The sequence below is a fragment of the Aulonocara stuartgranti genome, assembly GCF_965226115.1.
Source record: "Aulonocara stuartgranti genome assembly, chromosome: 23".
Classification (NCBI taxonomy): domain Eukaryota; kingdom Metazoa; phylum Chordata; class Actinopteri; order Cichliformes; family Cichlidae; genus Aulonocara; species Aulonocara stuartgranti.
In genome coordinates this window covers 4,868,996-4,891,655 of record NC_138958.1, presented here as the reverse complement: position 1 = coordinate 4,891,655, position 22,660 = coordinate 4,868,996, and the positions used below count along the sequence as shown (strand labels likewise).

The 22,660-nt window shown below is 43.1% G+C and overlaps 1 protein-coding gene across 11 annotated transcripts in view; it reads right to left on the bottom strand.

The window, feature by feature from the left end:
- Positions 1-22,660, bottom strand: part of elavl4 (ELAV like neuron-specific RNA binding protein 4) — an 81,263-nt gene that overhangs the window by 53,283 nt on the left and 5,320 nt on the right. For 2 of the 11 annotated variants that reach the window (XM_082525183.1, XM_082525186.1), the window contains exon 1: positions 8,781-9,354. The exons of 4 other annotated variants lie outside the window; for them this stretch is intronic. In XM_082525183.1, coding sequence (XP_082381309.1) covers positions 8,781-8,789 — 9 coding nt within the window. In that variant the 5' untranslated portion in view covers positions 8,790-9,354. 5 more of the 11 variants (XM_082525182.1, XM_082525179.1, XM_082525185.1 and 2 more) reach the window with 5 other exon arrangements.

Below are 22,660 nucleotides of genomic sequence, written 5' to 3'. Positions count from 1 at the left end.
GCAGAGTAATTGAAAATGTCTACAGGAGACTATCTCTGTTCATATACTGTGGCGTATGCTTAGGAGACAATGTATAGAGGGAGGTGGCTGATTGCCACGGAAAATTCAGCAGCAGCGCTTTTTAGTCTGACAGAATGTGCCGGAAAGCCGTGCATCTACAAGATAGCACAAATCTACCTTCCTACCGTTCCAATTTTCTCTCCCCTTTTCTTTTCTCTCTCTGTACCTCCAGTATCGACTTGACAGGTGCTGATCATGACTAATCCTGACGTTTGTTGGTTACGATAAGGATCTGATGTACCATATTCTTCATTTCCATCAAGGTGTACTGTTTAGGAGGGATGACATTCCTCTCAATTGTTAAGGGAAAATGCGTTTACTGTAATCATCCGTATTCCTTTCGGGACAAACAAATCTATTATCAGAGATGCCATCCCAGATCTGCGTAGTTAGCTCGCACTGCTGAACCTATGCTGGGTAAGTATGGTTGATCTCGGGGAAAATAGCCTTTTTATCAACCTCTTCTTCCTGTGTTTATTGTATGTATACATATACATATATATATATATATATGAGAAGATGCTGTAGTTTCGTGTGTTAGTTTTAGCATACACAGTGGCCCCTAGCTTTATGAGTTTATGAGATTTCCTGGTGTCTTGGTTTATTCCATATGGCAACACTGGTCTTTTTCCTCCTTGTGTTCGCATTGCTACTGAAGATAACTCTAAATGACGCTGTGTGGGATTCTGTTTTTGTAGGCCTTAATGTGTCTATTACCAGCAACAATGGTGCCATTTTGTAGCATGTTCAGTTGCATGTTCAATCTATAATTCATCTGGCTACAGAAATATATAAATGTTTAATATGTCAGAGGCGGTGAGGCCTGTCGAAAGCATGACCTTGAAACGTCCTTTAAACATCACACGGCTACAGCACTGGGGCCAGTTAAGCTGCCAAAGCCAAAAAATAGGAAAAAAAACATGCAACGTGTACACACACACGCTCTCACTCTTACACATTCACACAGCCCGTCTGCCTGCTGACGCTTTCCACTGCTTTCTGTTCCCTTTTTTCCTGGGATGCAAAATGCAGATGAGACGAGTCAGCCGCTTGTGCACAGTCTCAGGAGAAACTGCCAGTCAAATCCAAACATCTGTATGAATACCAAAACACACAGGGTACAGTGGAGGATGAGAGAAAGAGAAGGAGGGGCGAGGGACATAGAGAAGATGAGGGAGAGAGTGGATCGAGTAGAACGAGCAGTAAAGTAGCTAGGAAAGCCAGTGTTCCTCTCTCTTTCTGTATTTTTGACTGAACAAAGAGCCATATACACATGAATACCTCTTTCCTCCCACTGTATTTTCCATCGGGATATTTATTCTGAAAAGCAGCGATGCACAACAAGGGCTCGGTCCTGTGTTTGCTAGTGGGCTGAGGCGCTAACACTCCCCAGCTGATTATGTGTCTGTCTGTAGCAGTTTGAGCTGCTGCCAAAGGAATTAGGTCTAGTATTTGTGAATGCTGTTCCCCTCACAGCAGAATGCCTCACCATGCCTCTCAAATTTCTAGCTTTTTTAAAAAGGAGAGGGAAAAAAAACATTTTAAATAAATGAAGGAAATCACTGTGGAAGCCTATTAAATTTTCAACGTGACCGTTTTGTGAGTCTTCATGTGTGTTTAGGCTTCGCACAAAAGGAATATTTAAAAACCAAAGCGTGCTAATTGGGACAGAGATTGTTACAGCAGCTTCTTATTCAAACAGGCTTTTGGCTCATTAACTGCTTCCATCCAGCTTTTGTTTAAAGAAAAGTGGAAAAGACATTTAAAGACAACAAAATATTTTTCGATGTACCACCAAAAAGCTGATAGATTGCATAATGTCGTCACGCAAAATACGCTGCAGCAGTGGCACAAGCTCTTGGCTCAAAGTAAGCGCAAACCCAAATATCCTGGCATCTTAGTACTGTTATGTCACATGCAAATCAAATCTTTACTTTTGAAATGTCAGCCAGCTACATATTTATACATAAATGGGATGTGTTAGTCTCAAGGGATAATAAATATTTTGTCTGGGGTAATTCTGATTTCATTTTTTTGTGTTTGTGTAGGGGAGGGTAATTGTATCTTTTCAGGTGTACGACCTGTTTGGTCATCACCTTCTTAAAATATTTAACTATCAGATTTTAATCAGGAATATTAATTCCTGCAGAATCTGCACAGATGCATACATAGTTAAACTCCTTTTCTCTGGTTCACACATCACTATCACATCTATCTAAAAGTCTCCTGAGAAAACTCTCTATAGGATGTTTTTATTGGACTCGCTGCACTAAAGTTGCCATTATCCTTGCTGACTTCTCTCTACGTGTCTCAGCTTTGATAAATCCTTTTTAATGTGCCTGAATGGGTCTGGTCATTTACACCTACAGCTAGAGAGGCGGCACACACAGTATGAGACACAGTAACACCTACATACTGTATATAAACAACACCACGCAACGCACACAATGTGACCATTTGACATTTCATCTAATTACTGTGGATGTGAAAAACCTCTGCCTGTAAAAACTGAATCAACAACAGTAACAGCAGCACAGCCATAACTGTGCTCTCTTAACACGACAAACAGAAGACCGCCATAGGCCTTCTGCTTATTTTGCATTTGTCCTTGTCTAAAGTAAACTTTATAAAACTTGGTGAGAAATTAGTGCTGACAAGCAATGCATAACCAGGGACAATACAAATTTTTCACTTAAACCTAAAAGTCTATTTTTTATCTTCAGTATAAATTACAAGCTGCTAGTTTTGATAAATCCTCTTAAAAGCAAACAGCAAATCAGCACTGACCCAGGAGAGGAGTTTAAAGGAAGTCAAAGGAGGCTGTTTTTGGGGGATTTTGTTATTCTGTGACAAACATCAGAGGTCCGAGTGTTCTGCCTCAGTTTGTCAGCTTTGTAATAAGAGGCAACTTTCAGTATAGAAGCAAATTATTTCACCGAGTTGAAATATGAAAACATATAAGTTTGAAAATAAAAAGAAGAAGAAGTTTATTTTTTTTTGCTATCAATATTATTAATATCTGTAATTAAATATAGTTACAAAGGCAAAATATCTGTGGATCTGGTAATAGTGTAAGACTAAGTTTAAACCCCGCTATGATCATGATAACACCAGGAACAGTTAAAGGTCACATTAAATCCGTCAGAGCGGATGTTTGTGTAAAGACAACTGGAAAGAAGATTAAGAGGCAGCTGTTCCTCTGTCCGAACCACTTCACCCCTCTTGCTTTATGTATTTACTTGGTCTCTAATGAGGCTCTACTTAACAATGTCACTCTCCATCTGTACACGTGTCAGTCGGCCCTCTGATGCACACACGCAATCAAACACAAACACACAGAACCAGTCGTGCAGAAGCGCATGCTAACCTGTCACTGAACTGATGAAGCAGTGTTTCTTTATTGTCTGTGTAGCTCTAGTTCTGTATTTGTGAACTTATCATCCACATATTTTTCCTCTGTGTCTGCAAATCACTTTTATTGTTCCTTCAAAAACCTTACATGCTACATACTCGTACACCCATCTGTTCGTGTCTCAGGTCTTTGATCTTCAGTTACATTTAAATCCCGAGCACATGGTCAGTGCACTGTAGCTAATAAATTCCTCATACACCCCGCCCTATTAGCATTGATGTGTAACCTTCGAGCTTGTGGTGTTCTGCCTCGGGGTAATAGAGCCACTGCGCATTTGTGTGTATCTGTGTGTATTTTTGTAAAATGATGGCCTGTCTCTAGAGCAGGTCCCCCACTGGTTCGCATCAGGAGGCTTCATGGATGCACACTCATCTAATACCTCCAATACTAATGAATATTCCACTTTGTCACCCGCTCTCTCACTGGTCCTTGCATTACTGACTATATTAATTTCTGTGTGGATAACACCGTACCTACCAGGACCGTACGGTGTTTCTCCAACAACAAACCTTGGATTACCCCAGAAATTAAAACCGTCCTCAAGCAGAAGAGGAGGGCCTTCAAATCCAAAGACAAAGAGGAGTTGAAAAGGGTGCAGAGAGAGTTGAGGGGACTGATAAGGAATGGGAAGGAGAGCTACAGGCAGAAGATGGAGAACCAGCTTCAGCAAAACAACGTTGGTGAAGTCTGGAGAGGCCTCAGAACCATCTCAGGCCACAAACAGCAGAACTCTCTGCCTGGGAGGGATGTGAGGTGGGCAAATGAACTGAATCATTTCTTCAACAGATCTGATTCAACCATGAGACAGTCTACAACATCGGCTGCAGACTCACCCACCCCCACTGCTGCTGTTCCACCTCAGACACTTCACACCTCCTCTATTCACCCTGCTCACTCCCCCCCACCCCCAACAACAGCATCCAATACACACTCAACACAAGGCTCCAGCCTGTCTCTCTCAACCACCCAGGTTAGGAGGGAACTGAGGAGGATTAATGGCAAGAAGGCAGCGGGTCCAGATGGCATCAGCTCGAGGGTCGTCAGGTCCTGCGCGGACCAACTGTGTGGGGTGATGGAGCACCTCTTCAACCTGAGCCTGAGGTTGGGAAGAGTCCCACAGCTCTGGAAAACCTCCTGTGTTGTACCAGTGCCAAAGACTTCACGCCCCAAGGACCTCAACAGCTACAGGCCGGTGGCTCTGACATCCCACCTGATGAAGTCCCTGGAGCGGTTGGTCCTGGCTCAGCTTCGGCGCCTAATAAGCTCATCACTGGACCCACTTCAGTTTGCCTACCAGCCTGGCATTGGCGCGGATGATGCCGTCATTCACCTCCTACATCGTTCCCTCGCTCACCTGGAGACCGCTGGAAGCACTGTGAGAATCATGTTCTTTGATTTCTCCAGTGCCTTCAACACTATTCTTCCCTCGGTTCTGAAGGACAAGCTGGAGAACTCTGGAGTGGACCATCACCTCACTACCTGGATTTTGGACTACCTCACCGACCGACCACAGTATGTGAGGACTCAGGGCTGTGTGTCGGACAGGGTCGTCTGCAGTACGGGGGCCCCACAGGGAACGGTTCTGGCTCCGTTCCTCTTCACCATCTACACTGCAGACTTCTCCCACAATTCCACCCAGTGCTTCCTGCAGAAGTTCTCTGATGACTCTGCAATAGTCGGCCTCATCACTGATGGGGACGACAAGGAGTACAGAGGACTGACTCAAGACTTTGTGGACTGGTGCCAGCTGAACTACCTCCAGATCAACGCCAGTAAAACCAAGGAACTGGTGGTAGACTTCCGCAGGCACAAGCATTCTCCACTGCAACCACTGAACATCCAGGGTATGGACATTGAGGCTGTGGACAGCTACAGGTACCTTGGTGTTCATCTGAACAACAGACTGGACTGGACTCATAACTCAGACGCCCTCTACAGGAAAGGGCAGAGCAGGCTGTACCTGCTGCGGAGACTCAGGTCGTTTGGGGTGGAGGGCCCACTCCTGAAGACCTTCTATGACTCTGTGGTGGCTTCTGCTATCTTTTATGGCGTGGTCTGCTGGGGCGGCAGCATCTCTGCTGGGGACAGGAAGAGACTGAACAGGGTGATCCGAAGGGCCAGCTCTGTTCTAGGATGCCCTCTGGACCCAGTGGAGGTGGTGAGTGACAGGAGAATGGTGGCTAAGCTGTCATCCCTGTTGGACAACGTCTCCCACCCCATGCAGCAGACTGTGACAGCACTGAGCAGCTCCTTCAGTGGGAGACTGCGGCACCCACGGTGTGGGACGGAGAGATTTCGCAGGTCTTTCCTCCCCACTGCTGTCAGACTCCATAATAAAGACTTTAACTGAACAAACACACACATCCACACATGTGCAATAACACTAAGTGCAATAATCTTTTCTGGCATCGTTGTATTTTTACTCAGTTGTATATAGCATTCGTATTCTATTTTTATCTTATTGTATATTTTTATTCTATTTTATTCTACTGTATATAGTATATTATTTTATTCTATTCTGTACAGCTGTGTACTGTATTTATTCTTATTGTATTCTAATTTTTGCGTCATAACTTTTGCACTGTCCACTTCCTGCTGTGACAAAACAAATTTCCCACGTGTGGGACTAATAGAGGTTATCTTATCTTATCTTATCTTATCTTATCTTATCTTCACATTGTGCGTCCACCTCTTCCAAACTAAGTTGTGTCTGTATCTACAAATTTAATGCTGCACACGCTTTCTCTCACACCCCTACGTTTGTCTTCTTACGTCACCACTCTATCTGCGATACAGGCCTCTACACCCATGCTACACTACGGCTGCCAGCATGCCAGCTAGTGCCCGTAGCTGCGGCACCCAAGGAAGAGTCGCCTTCCTTTCAATTAGCATTTTGATTACATTCCGAAGGAAAACTAGCCGGTGAACGCAAATAAAAAATGTACTTGCTGACAAATGCTTCTGTTGTTCCTAGTGGAAATGCCCAAGTGAGTCAGTCCACTTTGATGATGGCAAGTGAACCATTATGAAAAAAGATAGATGCTAACTAATAATAATGACTCTGCAGTCATAGCATTGATGAATCGGCAACGAGGCTCAACTTTGTCTTTCTGTTTCTGACAGGTAAAAAAACAACTGGGAATAAAATGGCTGCTAGTTTTATTAGTCTACCTCTCACTCTGTCGCTTGAATGTGATGGATGAATGGGTAAATGGATGCAATGTTAAAGTGAAATTCAGCGAGAGCAGGCAAAGCAGAATACTTTAACAGCTTGTAATCATCACTCCTGTGCTGACAAGTGAGCTCGCGCACGCACTTACACATAGCCGTAAGGGGCATAAAACTTGAGAATGAGGGAAAGAATGCACGACATTATAATCTATTGTAATCCAGTCATGCGCGTAACTCACACACCTACTCCCATCTTTTCTTCAGCTCTGGCACAATACATGGACAGCACACCCTCGGACTGTCTATACAAGCGGCGTGACAGATAACATGGCTACTCATTTAACTTACATGCAGTACTTTGCATAAATGAATGGCAAATCCACAAAAAAGTCCAGTTTCCTTACCATGTAAAAAGACATTTAACCCTCAACCATGTGCGATCCACCTCTGCAGCACTATACACAGGTAAATATTTCAGAGTGGTGCAAAGGCTGGAAAAACAGGGGACACCTACACAGCCCTGACTTCAACATAAAATGGGTGCTGTTCCCCTCTTTTAACCCTTCCTTCCCTATTTCCTTACTTCTTTTCCTTCCTCCGCACGTTTCTCATTAGCCCGATATCCGTCTCCGTCCCTCCATCTGCCTCCCTCATTTTTTCATTCTGCCCACGAACCTACAGTGTAACCCCCCGCTGTAGCCCTCGTCCCCGTAAGAAGGAACTTAACATTCTGCACAACAATAGTTCAACAGTATCGCAGTGCTCGCTGAGCAAGAAGAATAATTCTGACTGACTGTGGGTGGACAGTATATCTACAACTACAAGCTACTCAGCTCACTATAGGATGCTCAAAATTAACCAGCAGTTATCATCGCACATTCAAGTATAGTGGCAGGCTGCCCGTAGCCTTCCTTACCATCTTAAACCCATTCCACTCCATTTGGGAGATGCTGGCCGTTGTCTCACGTTCTCTCTCTCCTCACACAACAGCTACAGCAACGCCTCAGAAAAGAAAAATCCCCTACTCTTTTTAAAACTCTTATTCTCCTCTGACACAGTCTCCTTATTTTTCCTCTCCTCTGCACTCTTCCTCTCTGCCTGATTCTGAGTCTTAGCAGCGAGCAGAGAGCAGCGTGCTGGAGGTGTACGGAGCAAACATCGCCTTCTTCCACAGATGCTGAGAGCAGAATGGATGTGAGTGCTGGGCTGCAGTAAGGCTCTCCCTCCTACCACCCTCCCTCCTTGCCCCCACCCCCTCTCCCCACCAACCCTCCCCTCCTTCCCACAACCACCTGCCCATTCGCCTGCTCAGCTGGAAGGTCAGAGCCCGCCCACGCCCACTCACTCCCCCGACTTTCTTTTAGAGTCTCTGATTGGCTTCTCGGCTTGCCCGTCAGCCCTCGGCCTCCCCTCCCCTCCATCAGTGTTAACACCTTCGCTCTCTGGCTGGCTCCGAGCCCTCCTCGGCACACGCCAGCCGCAGCCCGGTTTGGCAGAGAAAAGGCTCTCTGAATCCCAGCAAAGCAATCAATCGCTGCTGAGGTCTGTCTGTGCTTGAGTGAGCAGCGCGGAGCAGAGCGCTTACAGCCTCGGGCGCTATGGTAATAGGATGCCTGCGCAGCACTGTGTATATAAATTAGCTATTACTGGGTTGCATGTTAAAATCCCCCGTACATTTATACGACTGTGTGTGCATACAGGCCATCGCTGTCTCCCTCACTCCCTGCCTCCCTACTTCACACGCAGACACTTACGCACACGCAAAAGTAAAGTTTACGTTTTAAATAATGTTCGATTACTTTAATGCCGATTTAGACCCTTTAAACCTACGACGGCTTCAAATATAACAGAACGAAACCAGGAACACGAACTCGCGGGAAGTCTGCACACACCTGTCCAAGCAGGTGCATCCCAAAGAAATGCAAGAGAAAAAACGTCTTTAAACGGGGTAACTGTTGTAATTTTGTTAATTTTTTTAAAGTAAGAAGCTCAAAGAAATGTTGTCCCAACATTTTATTATTGTTATTGTTATTATTTATTTATTTATCTTACCGCTGCGATAGGCTACATGGTCACAGTGAAATAAAGCTCATGTGGCACAATAAAGACACAAGCGAGTACTACGACATCTACTCACCATGACCATTCTTGTGACGGGCTGTCGGTGTCGGTGTTCTCGGTACTATAAAAGCCGGCGAAGTCAGGGAGGAGAGTCGGACAGAGGAGCAGCGGCTTGTTTTTTAAAGGGGATAAATGAACCGGGGTCGTGGTGTAGTGAGTCTACAGGAAAAAAAGGAATCCCCAAAACAAAACAGAAGCAAAACCGCGCGCGCGCCTGTGTGTGTGGAAGCCCCCGGAAGCCCTCGGCCAGCGCAAAAACACAAAAAGGCACTCCCCTTAAAACAAACACCGCGTCAAGAGGAAGGAAAGCAAAAGATTCGCGGCGAGCAAACACCGTCTACCTTTCCCCCAAAAGCCATTTACGGATTGTCCAGTCATCTCGCGCGTCTTCTCCCATTGGCTGCGGAGGTGAGGACGGGGCGGTGCGCTCGCGGATGAGAGCCTGGGAGGCAGGCTCTTGTGGTCCACGACGCGGGATGGCATTGAAGCATCGCGCGGGAAGACAGGTGCCAGGGAAGCTTTTTTAAGGAGGTTTCGCGTTCGCATATATGCACTACTTCACTGTTGATAATTATGCGCGAGCTGCACGCTCTCTAACACGTGCACGGAGGAGTGTGTTAGTACGAGCGCGCCTGCAAGGTTATTTGCATGATTGCCGCAGTCGTCAAGCCATGTGTACACCTCTCCCCCTCCTCCTCAGAAGCCGTTCTTCTACAGTTATTTTACTGCAGCCTCATCAACCCCCCCCCCACCCCCAAAAAACAAAAAAACTTCCAAATTACTCTTCTTAGAAAAAAAACCCCTACAAACTACAATCAAACTACAATCTAACCATTAAGCAGCAGGGCACACATCCCTGGTTTACTGTGTTGAAGAGCGAGCATATTTAATCAAAATGCTGCTATCATATCAAATTCATAATTACTGATACTGCCAATTACTTTGACAATTATGGTAATATTCATTACAGTTTAGTAATAATGAATATTAATGGGTGGGGGCAGCTAGCTTAAACTGTCTTTGTCAAGCCCCAAACCTGCCTCAGGTTGATTTTGTCCACCTGGCCTCTAACTCGGGCAGACAAGAAGAGGGAGCTCTTGCTTCCCTTTAACACAGTTACCTTGCAGGCAGAAATTCTTGGCTGAAGCTTCAAACCAGGCTACATACAAACACACACATACACACGAATGCGTACAATCAGAGTGCAAATACGGAAACACATGTTGCTTGACACCCTACTATACCTATTAGCACACATAATATATTCGCATGCACACATATTCTGGCTCCCGCTCTATAACACATTCAAACACCTTATGCTGTAGATGAACATAAAGCCTCATTTGATATCGCAGTGGCTATATCCTCGGGTTGCCAAGAGATCAAAACATCATCAGTTTCGCAGCACATTATCATATTGTTTTTCCTCGTGTTCTATGCAGCAATAAGAGGCTGTCAACTCTTAATCTCCTGCTGTTTTGTTTCAACTAGCCTTCAGCTATGCGAGGCCCAGCAAACCTAATGGAACTAGTGGACATCCATTAAGCTAAGAGAGGTATCTCCTCATCTTGCAGCTCAAAATATATCCTGATACAAGACTCCAGTATAATATACATATGTAATCTGAAAAGTTTGAAAGCAAATTGCTTTTATTGATTGTGTTTAGTATTAAAAAATGGTAATGGTTATTTACAAGTCTCTAGCCACTGATTAAATACAACGTTTATTCGAAAAATAGTGGTAAGCAGTTGTTTAATCAACAAGGGACCTACAGTCCCACTGGACCACCTGGCACTACTTTTTGACATGTCAAAGCATTTGAGAATAACAGCACGGGTTATTATTTTCAGGTCTTAAAGCTAACCATCTACTGAAAATCACTTGAGTGTGAGTTTTTTGTGTCTGAAACTAAATTACAACCTCTGCAACACATGAAAGGGCCATATTCTACATATATAATCTACTGTAAAAACACAGGGGACGCACTATACACACAATAACTACCTTGACACCTGAAATAACACTATGTGTATTTATACAATTTTAAATTGGGATTTTCAACCATACACTCAAGTAGGTTGACAAATTAGCTCCCAAATGAACACAGTGGGGAAAAAAAAACACTGTTAAAAAAACAGGGGGAAAAAATGTGTTAGGACTGAACTAAAGCTTCCCAGTTTCTCTGCTTCTTCCCTAACGTCCACCTGTCTGTTTAGCTACAACTAGCTAGCTAACCAAGCCATGTGGCTGACATACTAATGAGAAACCTTACTACGCCTTCCATTAGGTCGGAGCAGTAGACATGCACGTGCACAAGGGGGAAAGATGGGCTGAACAAGCTCGCTATTGTTTCAGATAGAATAAAAAAATATGCTGGCACTTGCAGTCTGGAGATTTGTACTGATCACACGGTACATAACATAAGAGAGGCAGAGTAATGTAGAATGAAGCACAATGAAAATGGATTAAAATAGAAGTGCATCTCTGTCTCTCTTCCTTTGTGATGTGCTTTTTATCTTTTCTGCCACAGAGCAGAGAGAAGCAAAATTTGCAGCTGAATAGTACAGGCAACAAACCCTCCGTCTTCTATCCATCTTTTATCCTCCTGCGCTGACCTTTGAGTTTAATAAAGGCTTTGGGTAGGACCCAGGAAAAGACATTCTCCACCCAACAGCCTTTAATATTCTTGACCAAACTGTGTTTTTATTGTTGCATTTTAATTCCCTACTGTAAGGAGTAGAAAGTCAAATCTATGGCAGTGACTTGCATACAAATCACGCCTATTTTTTTTTTTTTAAATTTTGTCTATGTGTTTTGTCAACTTTTAACTGCCAGTGTGTAGAAGCAGTAAAATAAAGTGGGTGATAATTTTCTTATTTCATAATAGACAGTGTTTGGAGGTTGTTTTTCTCTCCACTGTAATATAAACCAAATAACCTTTTCTCTAAATGAGAATATGATTTGAAAGTGAAAATAGTCCCTCGCAGTTGTCTTGCTTTGTGTGTCATTTTGCTAGATTGCGCTACAGGACAATGATTTTAAAAGGCAATGAAAGTGACTACCAGCTATAAACACAATCTGTTCTTTCCCGTGCGCGGTGTTATGGAGTGCGTGCAGGTTCTGTACACAGACGCATATCAAAGACGGAGCCATGTTGCTGCCATACTTAAGGACATACACTGAGCATTATAATATTGTGCGTGGACAGATGGGGGGAGTGGTTAAGATACTCTATCAAGGGCATTCATGTTGAGATACTCTCCAGATTGTATATTACAGTACAGCTCATTATCTCGTGGATCTGGCCTGTCTTTATGTACAGTTTATGTCTAGCGCACATAAACTGCAATGCAGCACTGGATAAATTTAAAAAAGCAATTAATGCTAATAACTAAACGGGCTACTCTTCTTAATTGCATTTTCATTTTGTCATACTTTGCACAAAAAGTGCCTAGTTTTGATTGGATGCATTATTTGGCCTTTTAGATGATGACTGATCGCTAAATCGTTTTTAAGCAGATAAATGATATTTCTTTCCTTTTGCAACATTTTGAAAGTTAAAAAGCTTTTGTGGCTATAACCCAGCAGGGCCAGCCACACTGTCAGCAATGTGAAGCCCCATCTCGCTTATTGGCTCTGGCTCTTATCCATAAACACACACAAAAAGGACAGCTGATTCTAGGCATACACAAAAATTTTATTCATGGAGCGTGTCACACTCTCACACAGTCTCTGTTGTACAGCTGGAGATGTAAGGCCTGCACCTCAGAAGTATTTTCATCCTGTGCTTCCAACCTGCTAATTCTGAAAGCAGAGAGCTGGCTAATTGTCATGAACTCTTCCTGCCCTCTCTTCAGCCCAGCTTCTCCTCCCTAAACCCCTCCTAGTCACAGACCTTAATGGATTAACTGCAGACTGCGTAGTTCCACTTACTCTTTTACTCATTCTGATTTTCCTGCACAAACTCAAGACGCTACATCTCTGCCACACCCAGAAGGATCTGTTTGTGTACGCGCAATGGGAGAGGTTTGCACAATTACACATACTAAAGCTGTGCTTACACATTATACTCTGGAAGCAGCCAACACCTAGCGTTCTGGTAACAAGTGCGAAAGAGCAGGTGAAGAATAGCGTACGCCGTATAGCAGGTTCGGTTTGAGTATGCAGTGTGCAGACAGTGATAATTGTGGGTGCTCTCGGTTTGAGTCTTGTTAACTGTCACACGCAGTGTTTCAACACCTGTCCTATGTTTCACTCTGCATAATAAGGCTTCTATTTAAAGGGAGAGAAGTGAAGCTGCCAGTTGAGGTGTTACCTCAAAGTGCTGGAAGAAAATACCTTGATAATTAACAAGAGAAGGAAAACTTGTGTTTGGAAGGAAAAACTCGTCTTCCGACAGAAAACAGTACGAACCTGAATTATCGCAGTATGGCAAAACACAGTAATTGAGGACAAAACGGTATTTTAACAGACCCGTGGAGAATAATAAAATACTTATCAGGCCTTGTTAATTTCGGTTTAAAAACATCCCATAATTCACAGCAGTCGACGCAGTAAAACAGCCTAATACATTTAATAGCTCAGCGCACCCTCCTCGGTGTGCCGTGGTTCACTTAGGATCTTTTTGATTTGCCCTTGAAGGATAGATTTAGTTGCTCTATTGAAGTTCTGGCAGTAGAAGCATCTTGCTGTGCTACTCAGACTGATGACTGCCTCTTTCCTGGCAGGTGTCCACCCTCTGCCGGTAACAATCAACAAATGAGAATCACAGCCTTCAGCTTGCCTATCTCCAGTGACAAAATCAGCATCGCCGGGTCTAGCTGCCAGACCGCTATTAACACGATAACATGTCTGTTTCTGGACAACAATGGGCAGTTTGGACTCTGCTGACTTTTGTTGCTTGGTTTCATTTTTAAGACGAGAAGGTTTACTTTCATGAAGAAATCGTACACACTATTTGGCTGATGCTTGGTAAGTCACAGATGCGCGGTGTGCCTACATCATCAGTCAAATCACCTCTTTTCTTTCTCCTCAAAAGCAGGCCCCACTGGGCTACAGTGCTCTGGCAGTTTAGTAATGGATTACAGCAGCTGGACATAGTCCTACCACAAAACCCGTGTCTATAAGCAGGACAAACAGAATCAACACAATGGCATCTTATTTAAGTGACCAAGGGCACATGATGTTAAATTATTTTGGAAGAAAAGGGATAAATGTACAAGAGTACAAAGTGAACAAATATTACAAATCTCAAACCTGCTGTAAAAATCAAGCACTTATCCTGCGTTCCAATGTAACCAAATCGAAACGAGTTACAGCCCTGTGCTCTGAATGCCTTGTTTCTGATGTTGCTCGTGTAAATTTTCATTTTGAATGATCTTTTTCCTTGGAAAAACTAATGAGTAAATCCCACACTGGCCTGCCATTTACAAATCTGTTAACTCACGGTAACCTGAGACAGAAAGAGGATCCCTCGAATGGCGGATGTTAACTAAATGTACATCACATTAAAGGCTTTTTTTCCCCTCTTTGGTGAAATTGAGCTAATCTAGTTGGTGCTTTCCTCCTACATCCTCTTCTCTCCGTGTCACTGGGCATGATACGCAGTCAGCTTAACCCCTGCCTGTGTCACTCTCCCTCGTAGAAACTCCTTAGATCAGAAATGAATTCTTCACGCTGATCCCGGAACAAGGCTGTGCTGCATTTGTCACAGCCACTTTCTTCAACTTTAACTCAAAGCTGTTTGGTATGGCTGGAGCTTTGCAAGCTGCAGAGATGTGACAGGGGGCTGTTTGAAAGCGCTGTCTCTATCTGAGGGTGTGTGCTTGTTCAGCCACTATGTAAACTCTGCACTCTTACAGTCCTCGTTTGTTGTTTTAATTCAAAATCCCTGCTGTTTTTCTACTTCTTCTTTTTTCTAATGCGTGAAAATATCAGGAAATATATATAAATACACCAAATCTACACATGAATGCATATAAACCGAACCTATTAAGCCAGCACTGTGATCGCCCCTCCCTTTTATATGAAAGAGATGATGGTCATAATGGTCTTTGAGGTTGTAACGGAACACAAATGAGAGATGGCTTGTGTAGGTGCCCAGAAAGGCTTAGCTATGCATTTGCTGTTGAGTCTGGCATGTGTTCTGGCACCGAGAGTGTATTCTCAACAGGACTCTGGTGGATTAGTGTCCATTTGGACAACAGAGTGGTCCACAGCTTGGGGTGACATTCAACTTCAGCAGGCCAACAGCTCTCTCAGTAATCATAAAGTTTCCGCTAGCTGTAGATGTATAGATAATGTAAAGATCCGTATTTGCATATAGTTGAAGTAAAAGATGAGGGGCAATCATTAGGACGCCGAGCTGCACTCTTTCTGTTGATGTTGTGCTCTCTAGTATAAACTGCATGTGTAAAATGAAGCCGTAGTGTGGTGGGTCAGTGGATCATGGGGATTTATTGGTGGGCTCTGGGGCTGTGAGGATGGCAGCCCGTTTTGCGTTTGATCCTGGTCGGGGTACAGCCATGCTCACAGGGCGACCGCTGTGGTCCATCTGGTGGAGGCTTTAATCACAACTCCCCCCACTTACACACACACACACACACCCTACAGCAACACAGAACGCGCAGTGTTTCCCACTTGAGGTTCTTTAATTGCCGCTGCTCACTCTACGAGCATTTTATGTACAATATTTACTTTTTGTCGTTTCTGCAGTCATCTTTCTGCAGAAACGAGTCCCCTTTTTTGTTAGAAACTCTGCGGTGTTTAAAACCTCATCAAAAACCCTACGCTATCAGATCCGCATAATTTACACCACTGTGGCTTTTGATAAGAAATAACCTTTCAGAAATTAGACACATCCACGGTCCTTCGTTGAGCTGGCCATCGGCACTGTGCACCAAAACATGCCCACGCCGCACAAATCCAGCTCTCCAAATGTCACTTCATGCTTAACCGCCCTTTCTCATGCTTGAAGAAAAGCGAGTGGGTAATGCACAAGAAAAACCCCACTGGATTTCAGTTTAAATGCCTACATGCTTAGAGACATGTTTCGGTTATTTTGCGTCGTTGGAGCATTTAGCCGATTAAAGAGAAAAAAGTCATTAGAAGCAAACAGTCAAGAAATTATTTTCCCCTGTGAAAATACCAAGACGTTTTGTACAAAAGGCACCAGGCACATTCTGTAGTAAATCTTCGCTTTGTAACATTAAGTCAGGATAAATAAATGTAATTCTGCGAGAAAAGATGTTAAAAGAACGTTTTGAGAGAGCTGGTTTTCAAATGTAATAAGGTACAGATTATTAAAAAAGCAACACCTAATGTAAATATTTTAAAGTCCTGAAAGGAAAGCAACATATAAAATGTATGTTTCCAAAAGGATATAAATATTATATTACAAAAGATTTCTACAGGTTCTAGATAAATCCCCATGATGTTGACAGCATTTCTGCCACTGGTAAATAGTCTGTCCAGTAATATTACCGTCGCTTTCTAATTTTAGAAGGAAAATATTGTTCAATTTCTGGTCCCGAAAGCCGTTCCTGTCCAACGACTTGGCAACCCGCCCTGGTATTCGAGTTTCAGGATAGAACAATGTGCACTGACTGGCAGCCAAGAGGTGGTGCAAATTCAAACAAGAGAATCGATCAAAAGCAACACTCAAAATTTAAATTCATACTGCCAAATGATCGGAGCCTCCTGAGTAGTAGAGATAACTTGTTGTAAGCCATCCTGCTGTTGAAATTTGGCATGCAAATTTATCACGGTGGCTCTGCTGACCCAAGTTATCAGCGAATATCCCAAATGAAGTAAATTTTGCAATAACATGCAAAAAAACCCAGATTTTATATTCCCCATATAACCCTTTATATCCGCCAGTATGTTTATTAGTAACTGTGATTTAATTGCATAATTTTCCCAGATAGCAATTACATTTATTTTGTAACTCTCTAACATCTACCCAGTTACTTCACAAATAATCATACATATTAAGATTATACAAGAAACACTGCATATGCTATGCTATTAGGGTACATTTATAATTAATGGAGGGTTTAGCAGATAAAGATGCTGCTGCTGTTAGTTGTTAGCCTTACCGCAGACAAAATATATTTGTAGGAGTTTTTTCAGTATAGCTGGATTTTGGTTGCATTTTATGCAAGCTAATCAACGGGGGAAACCCCCCTCCATCATTTTTTATACATTAAGTCAAGCCAACATATGCTCCAACTGTTAGAAACCAGTGAGCTGCTTTAACGTCACCGGTCATTCTTCATTTGCGTTATTGCACGAGTCAGCCATTCATCATTTGTGACAACGGATACTTTGCCTCATCCCCGGCAATTAACGAATCGATAAAAACGTGTTGGCTTTGAAACCATCAATTTTGAGAGAGTAAAAAACAGTGTTGTTCATCAAAATGCCAGCATCTCAAACGCAGACAATCGCTCAAGTATCGGCACCATTTGTCAGCTCAGCATCAACAGGCGTCTGGCTGTCAACAATGAGGCCCATTTCCTCACATCGCTGATCTTAAAATGAGTTCTCACCTACAAAATGGGCAAAAAAAGAGACTATCTAATGTTCTTTTTGTAAAGGGGATTTTGTTTGCATTATAAATTTGTGTCTATTGTAAAGGAGAAGACTGAGCTTAAACCATCTGATGAGATTATCATCAGAGATGGAGGCAGCGCAGTAAAGGTCTTACACTGGCTAATGCGTCTTTTGTCAAGGTTTATAAGGTTGACATATCCGTAGTACATTGACTGTCAGTTTTATAATAAATTCACTAACCCTGAATAATTCAACACACACAGCATAAACTGCTTTTTAAATGGAGAAATATGTTGACCTAAAATTACATTTTAGCCTCTGCCTTGGACTTCACTTCTGAATAGCATCTGAAGAAAGTTTCTATTTTTACATATTTATTGTTTGCAAACAGCAAAACACGAAGAACTCGCAACATTCGGGAACACAATAGCTCTTTCTCTCCAGTTTTGCCTGTCGCATTATTCTTTCTGTATTTATCCTCTTAAGCCAAATGAAATAACAGCAGCTGGATGTGAAAACATTGTCCAAGAGAGGGAACAAATTTGTTTCTGAAATTAAATGTTATATATTGCCAGGCAAAAGGGCAGCCCTGGGATTTTTTTAAATATTTTTTTGGAATTAAGGAAGAAAACTGAACAGCAAGAAGTGAGATTATTTCATTCAGTGTGCTGAACTGCATAAATGTGGCCACAGACGTGACGTAAAATCCGCACTACAATTTACAAGCCCACTACGGAATTATAATCCCCTACAACGTAAACTGTGATAATTGTGATGACTATGACTAAGTTAATCCATGTATTAAAAGGCTTGTGAGTCAGTGTGGGAATAACAGCAGGTTCTGCTTTACTTTCTGGTGGTGGGTGTGACCTTTTTTGTTTACATTTGAATTAGAGGACTACACGCTTCGAAGATGTCTGATCTGAGCCCTACTACTGCCGTTACATAAGTGGAGTCACAGGTGACCTTTGGCTGGGCGTGGACACATGACACTGCAGCGGCCTATTGGTGGGGTACTCTATTGTTTGTGTTTAGTATACAGAGTGGATAAGCATGAAAAAAAGGTGACAGTCAATGACGGTATGCTGCACACATTAACAGGCTTTCGAATGTGCTATGCTGTACAAAATAAAAAAGACTCCAAGAGAGAAAAAAATACAGTAAGGAAAAAAGCAAACAAGAGAAAATACACGTGTGTGTGTGTGTGTGTGTGTGTGTGTGTGTGTGTGTGTGTGTGTGTGTGTGTGTATGCATGAGCCTGCAGACACCTGCTCCATTCTGCAGTGATGGCTCCCAGCGGGACACAGGCTCAGCTGCTGATCACTAGGCCCTCCCTGCAGCACTGGTGGTCACTATACGTGCATACACACACAACAAATCTGAACCCTGCAGGCCCCCCTTGCATTGCCCCTCTCTGTGCTCCTCGTAACTGACACACCACATGTGCTCATATCAAGTGCAAACATGACATGATGCACACACACACACATGCGCGCACACACATATACGTGTAAGCTCTACAGTTTCTGTTCCTGCGATGTTGCGTGTAAATTCTCTAGCATATTTCCGTCATAATGTGCTTTAGCCCCCCCCCCCCCCCCCTCCTCTTATAGCCCCCTATAGCTAAACAAGCTTGGCTAAAACAAGCACGGCTTCAAACCATATTATTGTGCTACAGTTATAAAGAGAATATTACTGGCCTTCTCGCTTTAGCACCTTTTTCCTTACACTTTTCATTCTCAGCTGCTTGGCAGATAAATTAATGGTTCAAAATATTATAAACCAGCAGCATTTGCTTTTGTCAGATCTCAATGTTAATTAACTGCCATCGTACTTGTTTCGCGATTATTTCGGTCGATTCTTGCTTTTGCACATATCTCCATCTCCGTTTCCCTTCCTGTGAACGTTGTTTTCCCTCTGTGGCGTCGCTCAGTCTGCTGCACCTGTTTGTGCCTCAGTGACAGCAGGGTTGTGGAGCACAAATGAACTAATTTCCTGGATACAGAGAACACTGCAATCAAGTAGAGGGGAAATGCAGTGAGCGGCAGATGGAAGAAGCTAATCATTGTTATGAAATAGAGATGACCTCTAACTATCTGCTGGCTGTTAATATACCGTGGCTACACACGTTTGCCAACAGCTATGGTAGCCCCCTTTCTCTTCTTTGTCCCTCTTTGCTTTTTGTTGCTGCGTTGTTGATGAACGGCTTTAGGCAGCTTCTTTTTTTTTTTTTTTTTCAAATGTTGAAACATTAAAGATTGGAGTTGTCAAACAAAGCCTTGTGTCACATAGAGAACAGCAGCTGCCTGCAGTGGGTAATCAGTGGAGCTTTCTACAAATTAACAGCATTCAGCTCTGAAGCACGGTGCACTGCAGGTTTTTAGATGTGGGCTTTTGAAAATTAGATTCCAGTGACTGAAAAATTGAATCATTTACAATTAAGTTTTTCTACACGTTATCTACATTTTACCCCCTTTGCCCAAGGTGGTCAACCAGGTCATTCTAGTGCTGTAAACCGATGTGGTGGGTGTGCTTACTCCGGCGTAAGATTTGCATTTGAGCTTCATTAATTTTATGCTCCTCTGTCTGCTGCGTGTGTTCTAATAGATTCAGAATTTAATTTTTTGGATGCTCTCTTAAACACGTTGTCCTAGAGCTTAAAACGCGAGACGTAAGACTGTGAACATGCGCACACACAGGCAGAAACGTTTAGCACAAACACGCACGTGAATGCTCTAAACAAACTGAAGCTAAACAAGATATTTATCCATTTATCAAAGTAGTAATTTACACCAATAGAAGATCAATCCAGTGTCTTAATTTTAAATTGTAACAATATTAAACTGTTGGATTGATTAAATGACAAAGAATTTTGCTAAATAATGAATTTGCCTCTTTTTAAAAGGTAAAGCAATGTTTGGCTGCCGCTGCACAATTAAAAAGACAAAACAAATAAAAAAGCACCAAGGTAGAGGTTGCTGCTTTTGAGGCTCTACACACCAAAGCCACCAGAATCTTCCAGCACATTCATCTAATGTATGCAAATGATCTTGCTGTGCTTAATGAAGGCACCATTAATCACTTTAACGATGGTCTTTTTTAACCAGGGTAATCATGCGCAGGCATACACGCGCACGTTGTCAAACAAATACACAAGTGTATGCGCCTACCTAGGCGCTTGATCGCTCACACACAGACACACACACAGGGATGTGGCTCATTGCTAGAAACACACTGATGGCGAATGTGCAAAATGCCCAAAAAGAACCATTTTACTAGAAATGAAGCTATTTGTGATGAGGACCCGACTGTCACTCAGTTAATAATAAAAATGTGTTGAATTAAAAAAAATTTTTATGCTGTTTGTAAATTTTAATGCAATGTGCAATTAGTCATCTGCTCATCATGCTCCACCCTGCGACCGACTGGTTATTTCTTTAAAATTCCATCTAATAAGATGCTGATAACAGTCAAAAAATGTTTACATGTCAATCCCATTCACATAATAAACTGAAGTAATTAGTTCCGTTGGTTTCAGGAAAAAATTCATGGTCTGGCAGCTTTATGCAAAGAGCTGATAACACTGTTGTGAGTCTGAACGGGCAGTGGGAAACACATGCTTTGTGCTGTGTATAATAACTAAGCACTGGACAGATGTCTTTGAACTGGCGTAAGAATTCAAAGCAAAAAGGCAAAGTGGAAAAACAGTTTTGAAGCTCAGCTCCTTGCGGACGCATTTCAATGCTTATCCTCGCCGTGTATTTGCATACACTTGACGGAAACCCCTGGATACAGTCAGCAGCATGACAGTGGGTTATGATGGCTTCCGGGAGGCTCTGGGGTGTGGATCTGAGCCAGTTTGAAGGGGAGCCGAACCAATGAAGAGCCCACAGCAGATTAGACACCCACAGCTTCATGTCGCTTTAATGCGGCGAGTCAGGGATTTTCTTACAGCTCTTTTGCCTAAACGCTCAGGGTTTTCTCATGCCCCTTTTTCTCTCTCGTTCCCGTTCCCCTGAAGTAATCGTTTCTATGTAAATTGCAGAGTAATGTTGACTCCGGCGCAAAATATCCCGACTATTTACAGTCTCTCTGCCTCCGCTTGCTAACGTGGCTTTCTCAGACGTTAACTGAAATCTAACTGATTTGACCGGTCTTCTAAAATCACACACGGGCTCCTCAGGGTGTTCAAATGCATTCGTTGAATGTCGAGGTTGTCGTAAAAAGTCTGGAATTTTAACAGCTGCGCTTGTGGCCCTCTTTTTAATTTACTACACATCAATTAATTCATCGTCAGGCAGTAAGCAGATAAATGAATATTTTAGATTCCTAACAACATTGACAAAATTCAACAAACAGGAAATATATTACACTCACAAATGCACACATACACACATGCACGCACACACAAACACCTCAAATTCCCTTGATAACAGTCTGACTGGCAGAGGCTAAAGACAGAGTAGGCGTCCATAATTGAACAAACATAACAATGTAAATATTTACTAATACTATCCATTGGGGATACAGGCAGAATTCCACAATTGATTTGCTCTCTTTCTGCCCTTTTGTTCTTTTCCTCAACACACACACACACACAATTATCACACACACTTACTACTACCACTACCATCGCTTCTCCCTGATTCACTTCTTGTTCCTATGCCATCATTCATTAAAAGGATGGAGATAAATATTGGTCTGTCTATCCTCTTACCAGGGGTGACCTGTAGCCCATCTGGGCTGGCGATGACAGGAGATCCCTGGGAAATAGCGGCGAGTGCGTCTCAGGGACGGAGCCCACGCCACTGGCTGCTAGTCCCGAGAGCTGCCCGTACCTCGCCATCATCTTGAGATGCTGCTCACAGAACACACACACTCATACAGAGACACGGGAGGAGAAGGGAGGACAGAGACAGAAACAGGGGGGGGGGGGGGGGGGATAAAAAAGAGAGAGAGAGAATAGGTGTGAGAGAAAGGGAAGGAGAGCAGATAACAGCAGGTAGGAAGGACGATGGTAAAGGACAGAAGAGGGAGTGTGGGGGGTGGGGGACATGAAGAAAGAGGGAGGCAGAGGGGCATTACAGAACCCTTTGCTTTCACACAAATGCACGTGTGAGCATACGCACAGCCATACGCACTCGCGCTAACAGACATACCGTAGGCGCACATGAAGGCACACAAGCAATTTTAGCCCCAGGTGGACAATTTCACAAGCAAGCCTATGTTTGATGGGTTTAAAGGCTACCTTAGTTTTGTTACAATAGGAGGATATAAAGTCTAGACACTGGCTCGCCATTTATTATTACAAGGCGGGATGAGTGAGGGTGAGAAGCGTTGCGG